At 35.2% G+C, this 15,736-nt stretch overlaps 1 protein-coding gene and 1 pseudogene across 3 annotated transcripts in view; both read left to right on the forward strand.

Annotated features, from left to right (window-relative positions):
* LOC308258292 overlaps positions 1–15,090 on the forward strand; it is a 97,108-nt pseudogene extending 82,018 nt beyond the window's left edge. Inside the window, exon 3 of the transcript in view lies at positions 14,782–15,090. The product of the transcript in view is annotated as an uncharacterized misc_RNA (transcript). The remainder of the gene's footprint in view (positions 1–14,781) is intronic.
* Positions 15,091–15,217: 127 nt separating this feature from the next.
* The window catches only part of PDGFD (platelet derived growth factor D), a gene marked incomplete at both ends in the record, with an annotated part of 237,969 nt that continues 237,450 nt past the window's right edge, over positions 15,218–15,736 (forward strand). For both annotated transcript variants that reach the window (XM_080698113.1, XM_080698114.1), the window contains one exon: positions 15,218–15,341. In XM_080698113.1, coding sequence (XP_080554239.1) covers positions 15,218–15,341 — 124 coding nt within the window. The remainder of the gene's footprint in view (positions 15,342–15,736) is intronic.

Below are 15,736 nucleotides of genomic sequence, written 5' to 3' on the forward strand. Positions count from 1 at the left end.
TTTGACCTCCGAGTTACACCCCTGCCCTATTTTTTATTCTTTATCTTGAAACTGGGTCTCACTGAGTTGCAGAGGGCCCTCACTAAGTAGCTGAGGCTGTCTGCAAACCACGATCCTCCAGGTCTCAGCCTCCCGAATGCTGGGATTACAAGCATGCGGCACCACACCCTGCGGTGTGTCCTGTCTGGTGTGTCCTGTCTTTAAAAGACTTTCAGCCGGGCTTGGTGGTGCACGCTTGTAATCCCCGCGCTTGGGAGGTGGAGACAGGAGGATCATGCAGGTTCGAAGCCAGCCGTGCTGGCTTAAGAGACCCTGTTTCAAAAAAAAGAAAAAAAAGAAAAAAATATATATAATAGGATATATAGATTAGGTCTGGGAGTGTAGCCCGGAGGTGGAAGGGCTTCCAGGAACCCCAGTACCCCCCCCACACACACACAAACACACACACACAAAAAAAAAAGACTAAAAAATTGGGGTGTAGCTCTGAGGTAGAATGCCCCTGTGCTACTTCATCCCTAGGACTATAAAATAAAAGACTTCCAAATATGAATTGTTATGCACTATCCTCCCAAGATTTATTTCATATATATATATATATATATATATATATATATATATATATATATACTTTTGTTCCATTATTTAACAGTAGTTTCCTAAAACTATTGTTGTACTTCTATTAAATGGTTTTTGATGGCAAGAAGACTTTACTTACGAAGTTTTTTTTATTGTTTTTTACTTTAAAAATATTTTCTTTTCTTTCTCTCACTTGACATATTTGTCTCAAAAGTAAAAGAAAGCTCAGATTCCAACTTCACTTAAGAAATGTAGCTCATAAGTCAGTGTTAGTAGTTATAGACCATGTCAGCAGAAAATTAGAGAAATGTATTGTTTCAAAATGGAATTATTGGCTCATTAATCTGGCAAGGTTATTTGCATAGTGAAATGACACTACCATATGGGCCAAGCATTTCATCAAAAATTTTTGTTGGGTAAATATTTCTATTATAATAGTACAATGAAGGCAAAATTTTAAGACGATGCAAATTTTAAAGGACACTGACATACGCATTTTTATTATCATCCCTGTGTCTCAATTTGAAACATAAAATCTAAAGATAAACTATTGATATTAGCGAGAAAATGCCCAAAAAGTGAAAAATGGTAATTTAAATATTTTACAAATTACTAACATTTTTATTGCTGAGATTTACTGAATTCAGACATTGCTCATGAAAGACAATAGTACCTCCACAGAACCAAATTCTAATCCTCAATAAATAATGTTTTAATGTTCATGATTCTCAACATAATTGTCTTTCTTCCTTCATAATTCAACAACAAATCTTGTGAGGCTAAATTCCTGTGAATCCCTACATTCTTTAGAGGCAGCTTGAACTCCACAATATTCTCTTTGCATTTTTATTAGAAGAGGGAGGAGGATAAGAGACTGGATTATGAAGGCATTTATATTAATTCATTACCTTCCCTAGAGATGAAGATGGATTTTATAGTAATATTGCACTGAAGCATAACTCCTTTAATATATGGTCAGGTTTTCATTTTTAATAACTTGCTATAAAAAGGAAAAAGGTTAAAGTAGCTGATTTATAAAAGAGGAAAATACTTATAACAAATTAGAAAAGAACAAACATATTTTTGAGGTCATAATTTTTCTACTATTGAGTATGAAATCCAGTAAGCTTTAATACAAGAGTCAGTGATAAGAAAACATGAAAACTCTATAAGAAGCTTCAATCAATGCCCCAAAGTAGACAAAAATCTCAACATGAGATTTTGGAAACTCATATATGATTTTCAAATGAGAATTTATCATATAGTTTTAGCCTCATTTGGCAATAGTTGATTTTATCTATTAATATATTTTAATTCACTTTTGTCAATTTTATAGTTTCCAGCAGTAGCAGCAGCACATTTCAAACAACATACCAAAAAAATCCATTAGATTACAAATAGTTTAGGGAAAACTATATACATGTCCCTATATAGATGTCTTCCAGTCCATGTATAGATGTTTTTCATCTCTACAAGGTCTACATGACCTCCCACAACTGGTCAGTTTGAATACATAGTGTATATGTTAGAAAATAAAGATTACTTAGTAGGGTTTATTGAATTTCTTTGAGAAATTCAATGCCAGTATGGATATTTTAGAATCCTAGTATCCACTGGAGAATCAAATAGTTATACATAGCTAAGATACAGCATTGATAGGTTATTATTTTGTGTATTCTCAAAAAAGAAAAAATGTCAATCAAAGCTGTGTTATCTTAGAAGTATCATACTTGTTTTAAAAACTTGCATTTTTACTTATTCATGGTTTAAATTCATGCCTATGAATAAATAAAAATATAAACATAATGAACATATGCCCTGGTTTGGTTCTTTATGATCACCTCTGGGCGATCGTGTGTTCAAGTCTTGGTTTCCAGGGTGGTCTTGGCAGTTGGTGGAACCATTAAGAGGCAAAGCTGAGTACAGTACTGGGTCTTTAGTGCCAGGTTTTCAGGTCCTTAAGGGCATGCCCTTGAAGGATATTGTGGAACCTCAGCTTCTTCATCTTCCTCTCTTTTGCTTCCTGGCCATGAGATAGTTTTGCTCTGCCATGCTCTCACCACCAGGTGCTGCCTCAGTATGGGCCCACAAGCCATGAGTCTGCCCAGTCATAAACAGGAACCTCTGAAAGCTTGAGCCCAAACAAAACTATTCTTTTCATAAGTTAGTTATTTGACGTGTTTTGTTAGAGTGATGGGAATTGACTAACACACTGGTTGTACTATTAAGAAATTTTCTTCTGATTTAGAATTCTATTCTCCTGAATCAATTTTTGATTGAGAATCATTCAATTCCACGTTTATCCAGATGATGTTATTTTTCTGGGCCATGGAGAAGACTGAGAATATAGCATTTATGGACTGCTCTTCTACTGCAGTCAATCTTTTCTCCTTATCCACTAACCTCTAGCCTATGATTTGTGATACTTTAGGCTTTCTTGAACTTACTGGAGGTGTTAACTAATGTCAACCATGTCAGGACTGCTACTTGGCCAACAGCACTTGAGAGAGCAATCATTTGTGAGATTTATCCTTATTTTAAAGTTGTTTTAAATGAGAAAAGTAATTCATATTAAAATTGGTGATTCATGGTGTACTGCTTGCCAGATACATTCAAGTGGTATTTGCTTTTTCTACCCAAAACAACAACTATATCCAAAAATAAGTTTATTTTTACATTGCTTTACATTTAGCATTTTAGGATGTTTACCTTACTCACCTTTCTAGAGGTCTTCACAAGTATGGTTTGGCTTTATCACTGTTCCATCTGCAAATATTGATTGTAAAATTCAGTTTAAATGTAAGTTCTACTTCAGCATTTCTTAAATTAATGTTTATTATATTGGAAAAATGATGGAATAATCAAAGTTAACAAAATTCTTTACTACAATTTTCCCAAAATGTGAGTTGATATGCATTCTGATTTTTATAGCAGAAATTTATAAAGCACTTGTGAACATTATTTGAATTTTTAATATAACGCTCGTGTTTGTGTGACTACCCTCTAGAATAAGACTCTTTCAGCTGATTATTTTTGTAGCTTTTAACTTTGTTATGTAGTAGTCTAAATTTCTGGCAATCTGGAGTTAAATTGTAAAATAGTTAGATTTTAAACCGGGCGTGGTGGCGCACGCTTGTATTCCCAGCATTCGGGAGGCTGAGACTGGAGGATCATGATTCGCAGACAGCCTCAGCTATTTAGTGAGGCCATCCAAAACTTAGTGAGACCCTGTTTTAAAAAAAAAAGAAGAAAAAATTGGGCAGGGGGTGTAGCTCAGAGGCCAAATGCCTCTGGGTTCCATCTCCAGACCTGCAAAATAAATAAATAAATAAATAAAATAGATTTTAAAACAGTTAACTATTTATCTAGCATTATCAAAGAAGGAGATGGTGATTATATAAATCAAAGCAACAGTATTTTAGTTTAGCACAAACTTAGTTGCCTTTTATTATGATGCGTGGTAACATGTTTTTATCACATATGTGTATAGTGTGAACTGATGACCTAAGTCATATAATCATGAACAAATGCTCAGCCTTTTTAGTAAATATTAATAGTCTGTGGGAATAAAGGTAGAATAAGGATACATGTTATTTCTCCCATAACTTAACTACCAGTTTTTAATATTAAGATGAAAATATATATAAACCACATATACAAATATTTTTATTGAACAAGAACAAAACAAATATAGTTTTTACAGCTTCTGTGGCACAGAGAGGCAATCCTGAGTCTACTCAGACTCTCCTACCAGCACCTTGCATGGCAGGGTCACTCTGAGTTGGACACAGTGGTATTCTGGCACTAGGAGCTGGCCATGTAACTGGGTCAGGAGACAAGGTACTCTGTGCAGCTGGGGATGCAAGTCCAGTGATGCTCTGGGGTAGTGTGCTCTGCACCCGAGATATACAAATGCTGGTTTGCTAATTCTCATACCTTTTTCATTCAAAATCAAGGAGCTTAACCAATATTTCCTACAAACCATACATATTAAGCCATGCATTTCATTATGAAAAATAATTTCTGGTATTGTTTACATCAGTTAAAATAGTCTCATGTATATTTATATAAAGATATCTGAGGCTAGACAAAGATATTTTTACAAATTTTAAGTTGGAGCTAACTTATATATAATACATATACATCCATGTTGCAGAGTTAATATTTAAATGTTTTCAAAATAAATTTTTATTTTGGCAATGTAAAACTTTTAAATATTAAATATAATATAACTAACAAAACAGAAAATTTATGGTAACTTTCACAAAGATAGAATATTTAAGTTAATGGAACATTCTATAAATATCCATGAGTTTAAAGATATATATATATAGTATATATATAATATATATACTATATATATTATATATATAATATATTATATATATAATATATATACTATATATATTATATATATACTATATATATATAAATTTTCAAAACCTTATGTAATAGCAGGCTGCCATGTTCAATTTTTCTTTTTTATATATATTTACTATGAATATTCTAATACTATTATTTATACTCTACTTTCAATTTAATAAATAATTCATATTTTTTGGCCCTAGGAATTGAACCCAGAGCCATTCTAACTCCAAACGACACCCCTAGCCTTATTTTATTTTTTATTTTGAAACAGGGCCTTGCTAAGTTGCTGAGTTTCTTGCTAAGTTGCTAATGCTGGCCTTAAACCTGCAATCCTCCTGCCTCAGTCTCCAAGTACTAGGATTATAGGCATGTGTCACCATCCCCAGGTGAGAACTCAGATATTTAAGTTGGTTAAGTCATATACAAAGTGACCAAACTGATTCTGAATTAGGACCTAAAAGCTTCCCACAGGAAAAAGTACACCGATTTTACAAAATAATCTTTGAAACACCTATTTTGGCTGCTCAGATATTGTTTCTTAATTTTATTATATTTCCTCCAAGTTCCTAAATAAGTTATTTAGAAACAATTTTTGAAAATGTTATATCAGATACCGTTGGCCTTAATATTTTTATATTTACTACATACAAATATTTATTTTATTTTTAGATTAAAAAATGAATCCAACTGCTTTTCCAAGCTCATTAAAAGCAATATTTTGTCAAAAATAACTACATCAACTTTAAAGCATTAGAGAAAAAAATGTGTGTAGCTATAGCACTATTTAAGATGTTGGACAGATTATAAAGAATATTATTTTGCTGTTTTCTATTCATAATACTCAGTTACCCTTATATATGTCAATTAAAATGCTGCTATTCTTTTATGGGCAATACACTCCTAATAACTAAAACATTTGAAAAACATCTGAAATAGAACTTTCAAATTCCCAATTGTGCTATATGATAGAATTGTTGCTCAAAAACTAAACAATCTCAGGGAAATATGATTACAGAATCACAAAATCCAAGAACTGGAAGAAAACATTCATGGCCTTTTATATTCTTCCCCGATGAAAGAACTTAATTTTCAGGACTCTTAATATTTATGCAGTTCCCATTTTAATGCTTTTAGTAGCTGAAACAATTTTCTGTCTTAAGTTACAAAATTCATTCCAATGTTAAATAGCTCAAGTTAGTTTTTTGTAGTGAAGAGTGTATTAATTGGACTATGCCTTCTAATAAATCCTATTCCTTGGTTCTATATACGTAATAGAGGAGGGACAGGTTGTTTACTATTCCACATAATAGATCTTCACTCTTCAAGTACTTAACAATGATGTTTCCCTGCCCCCATCGCCTCAACTGTTCCTCCACTACCACTCATCTCCAGCCTTTATCGTCATATATATATTTTATGGTATTGAGGTTGAACACAAGGTCATTGTTCTCCTGAGCTAGACTCTAAGACCTATCTTATATTTTTAAATTTCCAAACAGGGTCTTGCTTATTGGCTGAGGCTCGTCTGGAGCCTGCATTCCTTCTGTCTCAGCCTCCCTAGTACTGGGATTATAGGTGTGCACCACCATGCCTGGCATAATTAAGACATGGTTTCTCAATTTCTTCACTAATCTTGTGGCTTTATCAGCATGTATATTATATTTTCTGCCTTCATCTTTATTTATGGTGCCCAGGTGGATTTAAAGACAGTCGCTTACACTATAGTTGGACAAATAGACTTTTTTTTTTACCTTTATTACATTAAAATAACCTACTTATTTTCTATAGTTTCCTGCATATTTTCTTTGCCACATTTTAATTGTTTCCTAGTTGTCCAGTCTTGTTATTACATCTCATATTGTTCTACCTGAAGTCAATGGCATGCTTATCTCTTTCAACCTTCTAGAGTGATAAGGAGTTTTCCTGCCAGTCCCCTCAACAGCCAAGAAACATTAGAACCTGTGATGCTTATAAGAGAGGGTCCTCTGTAAAACATAAAGCACAGTATTATGAAATATACTTCATGATCTTCTAAAGAAATCATGTTATATTATGCTTAGAGTCACCTAGAAATTCTTCATTAAGTCATGAAACTATTACTGAAAAACACTCATAAGATTATGTTGATGTGGTCTGGTCATGATTGCCTAGTGTTGATTAAAATAATTTCCATTTCCATTTTTCCAATCATTAATTTCCATTTAAAATGTTCTCCTTCCTTCCTTCCTTCCTTCCTTCCTTCCTTCATCTCTCTCTCTCTTTCTTTCTTTCTTTCTTTCTTTTTCTCTTTCTTTCTTTCTTTCTTTCTTTCTTTCTTTCTTTCTTTTTTTCTTTTTTTTTTTTTTGCAGTACTGGGGATGGATGGAACCCAGGGGCATTCTACCTCTGAGCTACACTCCCAGCCCTATTTTTTATTCTTTATTTTGAAATAGAGTCTCAGAGTTTCAGAAGGCCTCACTAAGTATCCGAGGCTGGCTGTGAACCTGTGATCATCTGGTCTCAGCCTCCTAAGTATTGGGATTTCAAGCGTGCACCATCATTCCTGACTTTGAAGTTTAAATTTATAAGTTTAAATGTATAAGTCTTAAATTTTTCAAATGAGAAAAATTTTCAGTCTTTACTTAGAAAAATTGCTTATAGTCTTCAAAATAAACTAAAGAAAATGAAATAAATCTAAGAGAAGAATCAGGTAGGGTCAGTATTTAACGATATAATTTAGTTATACCACAAGTTCAGTTGTGAAAGGCACATTGTATTACTGATTTTGTACAACTCTTCCAATATTTCTTTATCTTCCACAAAGCAGTTTGTTTTTATTTAAAGGCCAAGCACAAAAAATATATCTGAAAATATATCTAAGATTTTAGAACACAAATTGACCTCAATTGGACCTTTTGGCACATGCCTGTAACCCTAGTACTTGGGAGGCTAAAAAAGGAGGATTTCAGGTTCAAGACTAGCATTAGCAACTTACTGAGATCCTATTTCAAAACAAAATAGGTCTGGGGTGTAGTTCGGAGCAAGTAGGCTACTGGGTTGGTTCAACCTCCAATATCACATGTGTGCACATATGCACACGCACACGCACACACACATACACACACACACACACACTCCACAAAGATGGACTCAATTGCCAATTCTTAAAACCAACTACTTTGCAAAGGAAAATTTATATCAGAATAGGTAAATTAGTTGCAGAATCTGTAATTACTAAGGGTTAAAGACCACTTAAGTTGTAAATGTGGTCATTCTAATAAATTCAGTATTGGCTCAACTGAAAATGAGAATAAATGAGAATGAATGTGTAATGTAGACTTCCAAGGGAAATAAATATAAGAAAATATTTTCTGTACTGAATTAAAATCTTCGCTCAAGGAAAGAATATTCAAAGACACAAATATCTTTTTTTTTTTCTCAAAAAATGCCAAGGTAAGAAAGAACTTGAAATGTGAAAGTAACTGGATATCATCCAATCTTATAAAGATAAAAGCACAGAATTCTAAAGGAGATTGGCAGACATCCCAGGTCAATTAAGGAAGAAATTCTGCAGAATAGGCAATATATTCATCTTTGAAATCTTAAATTTAGATAATGCAGCTCAGGAATGGGTAAATGGAGATGAAAAATACAAGGAAGTAAAGAAAATATAGATATATAGATTAATTTCCATGAGAAGGTAAAAACTCAGTGACTCATTCTATTAGGATGAATCACCGATTAATTCAATGTAGTAAATGAAAACTAACGCTGGACTGAAAAGACTTACCTGATTGATTAGACCTACTATTTGTCAAAAGGTCAACCTGATAGTTTCACCTTCAACCAACTCCTAATAATCAAATCTGAAAAGTTACTGCTCAAGATGTACCAGCACTATAGCTTGATAAATTATATTTGACATTGCTATATAGAATTCTAGAGAGCATGCAGATTGTACACTAATATTATCTATGTAGAAAACAATATTCTGTATTATGAATTGACAAAAGTGGGCTTAAGATTGTGTTGAAATGACTATGATTTTCTTTAAGTTAGGACCAAGAGATAGAAATGGGCCCACATTTGAGTATATCAAGCAGAAAGAAACGTCACTATCACTTATCTTATATTTTTAGGGTCAACGTTTATCATGTGTCACTAAAATTATAAGTTTAAAGACCAGAATCTAACAAGAAGAAACTTTTTTCCATGGCCTGTGGGGGAAAAAATCACTACTAAAGGTATGGGCTCACTTACTTATAATAGGAAGAATAAATTAATTCTGCTTTAAAAATAAACTTAATAAATTGATGTTTTAGTATCCCCAAATCCTTAATTTTGGGGTAACTTTCTCCCTTTTTACACACAGAGAACAAAAAGCTTTGTGGATATTTGTGGTACTGGAGATTGAACTCAGGAATGTTCTAGCTCTGAGATACATCCCCAGCCCTATTTTATTTTATTTTATTTTATTTTATTTTATTTTATTATCTTTTAAACAGTGTCTTGCTAAGCTGCCCAGGCTGGACTTGAACCTGAAACCTTCCGATGAGCCTCCCAATTACTAGGATTACAGGTGTGGACCACCACACCCAATTTGAGCATATAATGCTTTTGAAAGAAGATAAAGTCTTTCTACAACTTATTTCACTATTCATAATAATGGGAATAAAAAGATAAATGTGATTTATATGGCAAAGGAGCGAGTTAAAATACAAAGAAGTTTAACAAAGAGTTGCTTTTGTTAAGAGAAAATCATGGGATGGGCTATAAAAATATATGCTATTTGTTAATGGGGCATCATAATTTAATAATGTATCTTGTAGATAGTTATTATAACATATTCCATAATTATGCCAGTATTGTCTTTCAAGTTATCTGAAACTATTCAGGTTTAGCACAGTCTGCCATTTTGTGAATATTTTATTTTATTCTGTTTCACCCAGACTATTAACACATTATATTTTCTTTAATTTTGAAAGTAAACTAAATTGAATCCAGTTCTTAGCCAAATCATTGATCCAAATGACTTCACTAATTATCTTAAAGCATCAGTTAATTTTATTTCTTTCTAAATTTACTTCATAATTTTAATCAACTATTTTTCACCTATTTAGTTATTTCTAATTCTAATATATGCTGTTTTATATATTCTTATAAAATTGAATAATTGATTTCTTTATTTTCTCTTTTTATTGGTGCATTGTAGTCATACATCTTAATGGAATACAAGATGGTGGAGGCAACATGCACACATCACTCATGCTTCCCCAGTTCCCATCCCATTCCCTCCCTCCCCCCTTCTCATGCTTGACTTAGTGATTGACTTGGATATGTTTGTGAATGTACATCATGTACATTAGGGAATGTCCCTCTTCCCACATCTCATAGCAATCAGTTAGGCCGCCTTAATTGCTCATCTATAATTTCTCCTTCTTCGTCTAGAGTTTTTCCTATCAAAGTTTTCCTAACAAAATCAAGCTAGGTGTAGTAGCGCAGGCTTGGAATCCCAGTCCTTGGTAGGCTGAGGGAAGAGGATCACAGGTTTGCCGCCAGCCTCAGCTACGTAGTAAGACCTTATTGCAAAATTAAGAATAAAAAATTGGGGCTGGTGTATAGCTTGGAGGTAGAATGCCCCTGGCTTCAACCCCTAGTTTCACAAAAAAGAAAAAAAAAATCAAGAGCAAAAAGAAAATAAAATAATGAAAGTAAAAGTAACTATTAATGTTAAGTGGTAAATCTACTTTGAACTACCATTTTTGTATGCATTCATTTTTTATATTTTATATAGTTTACTACTATTTATAGAAATATTTTATTCTTGTATATAATCAGACTTTCATGAGAATGATTTAAAATGTGTTTCAGCCTGGTAAACCTACACTTGTAGCATATAGTAAAAATGATGAGTGAAGGTACAATTTTAAAAATTAAACAAAATACTGTGAATTCTGAAAGAAGTCTTAACTTAAAGATGATGTAGTATAATATTCTCATTTTTAGGAAAGGATCAAAGTCCTGTGAAAGTCTGTATTGAACAAGCTCAATAGTTTAATTGCAGTATAGAACTTAGAATGTTATGTTTCCGCGGTTTGGCTTTTCTGCAATCTAGAGAGCAGAGGATGAAGAACAAGGGTATCTCCTCTTTGAATGAAGTAGGCTTCATGACATGACAACTATGGTCCAGAGAAAGGCCCTGTATAAGGTACATGTTAAAGACTGGTAGAAATTTAGTTTAAAAAAATAACAGTGGAGTGAACTACTTGCAGAGATGAGAGGTTTTGAAAAGGTCAGGCCACATTTCATTTCTTTGCTGCTGTGGCTTTTATGAGTAGTGAAAGAAGCCAAATATATTTGAGAATGTAGTAGAAACACCATTCTTGGGTCCTATTAATGAAATAAAATAAAAGGGTATGTGATAAAAATGAAATAAAATGATAATGAAATAAAATAATAATGAAATAAAAGGGTATGTGATAAAAATAGCATCATATCCTATCCAACCTTTTATCAAGTCCTTTCTACTAAAATATTTGTTTGGGATAAATGTAAGTTGCTATCCACTTTTAATTTTTTTCCTAAAGAATAGATGCGCTTTCTTTGTTACATGAATGTCATTGAACAATAGCTAAATATAGACTAGTTGAATTTATTAGTCTGAATAGTAATAAATATTTATAAATCTGATTTCATTGTGTTGGTTCATGTTCCTCTGACCTTTAAGCATTTCAGTTATACTGGTTGATTCAATGTTCTGGAAAGTTAGTTTGAGATATATGTGAAAAATAAGTTGAAACAATTTTATCTTTAATCTTTGTACCAGATATTTTTTACTCTCAACATATATATTATTAAAAGGTAGCCTATATAATAATAATACATTAGTTGATTTAATCAGCCTAATTTAAAGTAAATTATTAAAAATATTTTTATCTTCTGGTGGTACTAGGGACTGAATCCAGGGCCATTCTAACTCTGAGGTATATTCCCAGCTCTATTTCATTTTGTATATAGAAGCAGGATCTCACTAAGTTGCTGAGGCTGGTCTTGCTAAATTGATGAGGCTGGACTACAACCTGTGATCTTCCTGTTTCAGACTACCAAGTACTAGGCATGATCTATCACACCTGACTAATTATTAAATAATATTGAAAACAAGGTTCACAGTAATTAGTCTCAGGTGTCTTGGTTTTGAGTCAATGATAAATTTAAATATTTACTGACATTAAAGGTCAAGAGCTTTTTTTTTTTTTTTTTTTTTTTTGGTGGTACTGGGGTTCCTGGAAGCCCTTCTGTCTCCGGGCTACACTCCCAGACCTATTTTTACATTTTTATTTGGAAACAGGGTCTCCTAAGCCAACGCGCACGGCTGGCTTCAAACCTGCGCGATTTTCCTGTCTCTGCCTCCCAAGCGCGGGGATTACAAGCGTGCGCCACCACTCCCGGCAAGAGCTGGTTATTTTTTATATATAACATCTTTTACTATTCCTAGCTAAAATATATTTTTAATGTCATTAATTCACAATGCTTTTTGAGTATCTTGGACAATAAGTAAATTCAATTTAATACTTATATAAAATATAGAGCTAGATAATTTCAGCATTTTGCTATTTTTCCTAATAACATAAACCACATGTACATTTTCTCATTTTTTTCTGTATTCTTATGTTAGGAGCTAAATATAAAATTTAATGGGCATTTCTAACTACTTCTAAAAAATGGTATTATACATATTTGTGTGTGTGTGTGTGTGTGTGTGTGTGTGTGTGTGTGTGTGTGTGTGTGTGTTACTGGGCATTGAATCCAGGGGCATTCTAACTCTGAGCTACATCCCCAGCCCTATTTTTTATTCTTTATTTTTAAACAGTGTCTCACTAATTTGCAGAGGGGCTCACTAAGTAGCTGAGGCTGGCTGTCAACCCATGATCCTCTTGCCTCAGCCTCCCATGTACTGAGATTACAAGCATGTGTCACCATGTCTGGCTAGATTCTATCTCATCAATCGCTGCTCCTCTTCTTTTAATAATTTAGATATAAATTAACTTGCTAGTGGTCTGTCTGCTTCATTAGATTGTAAACTCTAAGGGATTGGGAAACTTGTTTCTCTCGTTTACTATGGGAAATAATCCAAGTAACATGTATACCTGCATTTGTGTTTGTATCACCGTGAATCCTATTATGATGTATAATTACATTGCACTAAAAATTATTTTTAAAATAATTTATTTCTCTTATTTATTTAGTCCTGGGGATTGAACTCAGGGGTGTTCTAACTCTGAGATATTCCCCAGGTCCACTCTTTATATTTTTAAATTTTGAAACAGGGTTTTACTAAGTTGTTGCGGCTGGTTTTAAACTTGGAATCACCCTGTCTCAGTCTCCCAAGTACTGGGATTACATATGCATGTGCTACCAAGACCGGCAAAAAACCCCAAAAAACAAAAAAACAAAAAAAGAATTTTAAGCTGGAGAATGGGGCAAAGAAAAAAGACTCATGTGCAATTAAGACACAGTGATTAAATAAGTCATTAAATGCAAACCCAAAATTTATTCCTCTCTTTAGTAACTTTTCCAGGGGTTGCTTATCTTAGATAATATTTTTACCAGTGGCTTTCAAATGTTTGTGATCATACTTCACCACCATATGTGTATATGGGTGTGTTCTTAAATATAATATTCATGAAATATTATTTTCAATCAAACCTGATAAATATATTTCTAAGCTATTGAATTCCATCCTACTTATTTAAAAAATGATGTGAGTATTGCAATTTATTTCACAACCCACAGAACTACACTTTGTAAAACACTGTTTTAGACCACACTGCCGATAGAGATAAATCACATTAATTTTTGATACTTTTGGAAGACCCCATGCATCCTGGTCTGTGTTGAATAGTATAACAACTTGCCAAGTCTATATTTTCCTGAACTTCCTGCCCTGCTCGGCCACTTCTAATCCCGTATAGATGGGCCTCACTTATTTCTCATTCCCTAGCCTTTTGGGAAATGTAAGGAATAAAAGAGATTGAGAAGTTTATCTTCTAGATGTTATTAGTGTGAAGTCGAGAAATTACATGAATTTGAACTTGGATCCAGTCACAAGCAAAATAATATACTACGATTATCTCGTGTTATTTGCCCCCCAGTTATACAAACTAAGAATTGCTACCATGCTTTTAAGTAAAGAAATCAAGGCTCAAGAGGTCAAATGATTTGCTTAAGATGACAAAACTAAGTGAGAAGAGGGTCTTGATTCACCCCTTTTCCACATACAAGGAGAGAGAGAGATTTGCCCTTTAGGAGTTTCTGGAACTCAGAAGCAGCTCTCCCACAATGCAGAGCTTCCAGGAACTCACAGAAGAGATGACAGCAAAGGAAACACTGCTGTCACACAGCCTTTCTGGACCCCACCTAGCCAGGCCCTCTAAGCCCTGCCACAGGGGGACAAGGCTAGGGCTTAGAAAACACCCTTGGTGATTTACTGTTAACAATTGTATGTTTCGCTACCTGGACCCATCACATCTGCAGCTCCATGAGCTAGAAAGGACTTGTTTCCCCCCTGAGAAATTACCCTTGACCTGACTCAGGTCACATTGACTGGGGACCCAATCAAAACTCAGAATGAGTTTTTTGCGATTGTATTTTTCCATTGTAGACACGGTGAAGTCCTGACTTGGTAGAATCTGCTTTGGGGTATAGGAAATTAAACACTTCCAGTTTCAGCCATTTCCAAATCCCACCACCATCAAGGCCAGAGCTGGGTCACCTCCAAAGGAATACTGGAATTTTACTCTTTCCTACTTTCTCCTGGCCAATTGGGTCCCAGCTCACTTACTGGTCTGATGCCTAAAGCCCAGGGGAGCTGAGAGCCCTGCGCAGGGCCACACTGGGCATGCTCAGTGGCGGGGTCTGGCCGGCCAGGCGCGGGCTCCAGCGCGGGTGCGCGCAGCTCCGGGGCCGCTGCCCGCAGGGCCGGGCTGGACTCGGCGCCGCCCGCCCCCTGCAGCCCGAGCTGCCGACTGCCGGAGGGGGCGAGCGCACGTCAACCTGTTGTTTGTCCCGGCACCATTTATTAGCTCTCCGCACCACAAGGAAGTGCGGCACCCACAGGCGCTGAGAAAGTTCAGAATGCAGGAAGTTTGGGGAGAGCTCGGCGAGTAGCAGGGCGGCCCGTGCCAGCGCAGGGCGAGCCAGGCGGCCGGGGCGCAGCGTCCGTCCCCAGCAGAAGCTCGATTTAATTCTTTTTTTTCCTCTTAGAGCGACGCTGTCCCTAGGTCGCTATTCCCAAATGCACCGGCTCATCTTCGTCTACACCCTCATCTGCGCGAACTTCTGCAGCTATCGGGACACGAATGCAATTCCGCAGAGCGCATCCATCAAAGCTTTGCGCCACGGCAACCTCAGGCGAGATGGTAAGAGGCTCGTTTTAGCTTTTAATTAAAGATAAAGTGAAATCGTGTTTTTCTTGGCTAACCCCACACCCACGCTTGGTCCCCAGCTGAATCTTTCACCTGAACTCGGACTGAATGCATTGTTTGGGAAGGGAGCTCTCCTGTCTCCAGTTTTAAAAGAGCCACTCCTTCCCGAACGTGGCTGAAGGATGCGGGGCGTTTGCAAGAGCTGGTAGTGTGGGACAGGTGGCGCTTGGCGCTGGACTCTAGAGAAATCATTTAGGAGCCCAGTGAGCTTTGATACTAAGATGCGGTGCCTCCTCCCGAAGTTTGACAAAAGTTGCAGGCTGCGCCACCCCTTGGCCAGGCTCTTAAACTTTTGGACTTGAAACTAGCAAAGATCTGACACTGTTACA

This window comes from Muscardinus avellanarius (assembly GCF_963383645.1).
Source record: "Muscardinus avellanarius genome assembly, chromosome: 1".
Taxonomy (NCBI): domain Eukaryota; kingdom Metazoa; phylum Chordata; class Mammalia; order Rodentia; family Gliridae; genus Muscardinus; species Muscardinus avellanarius.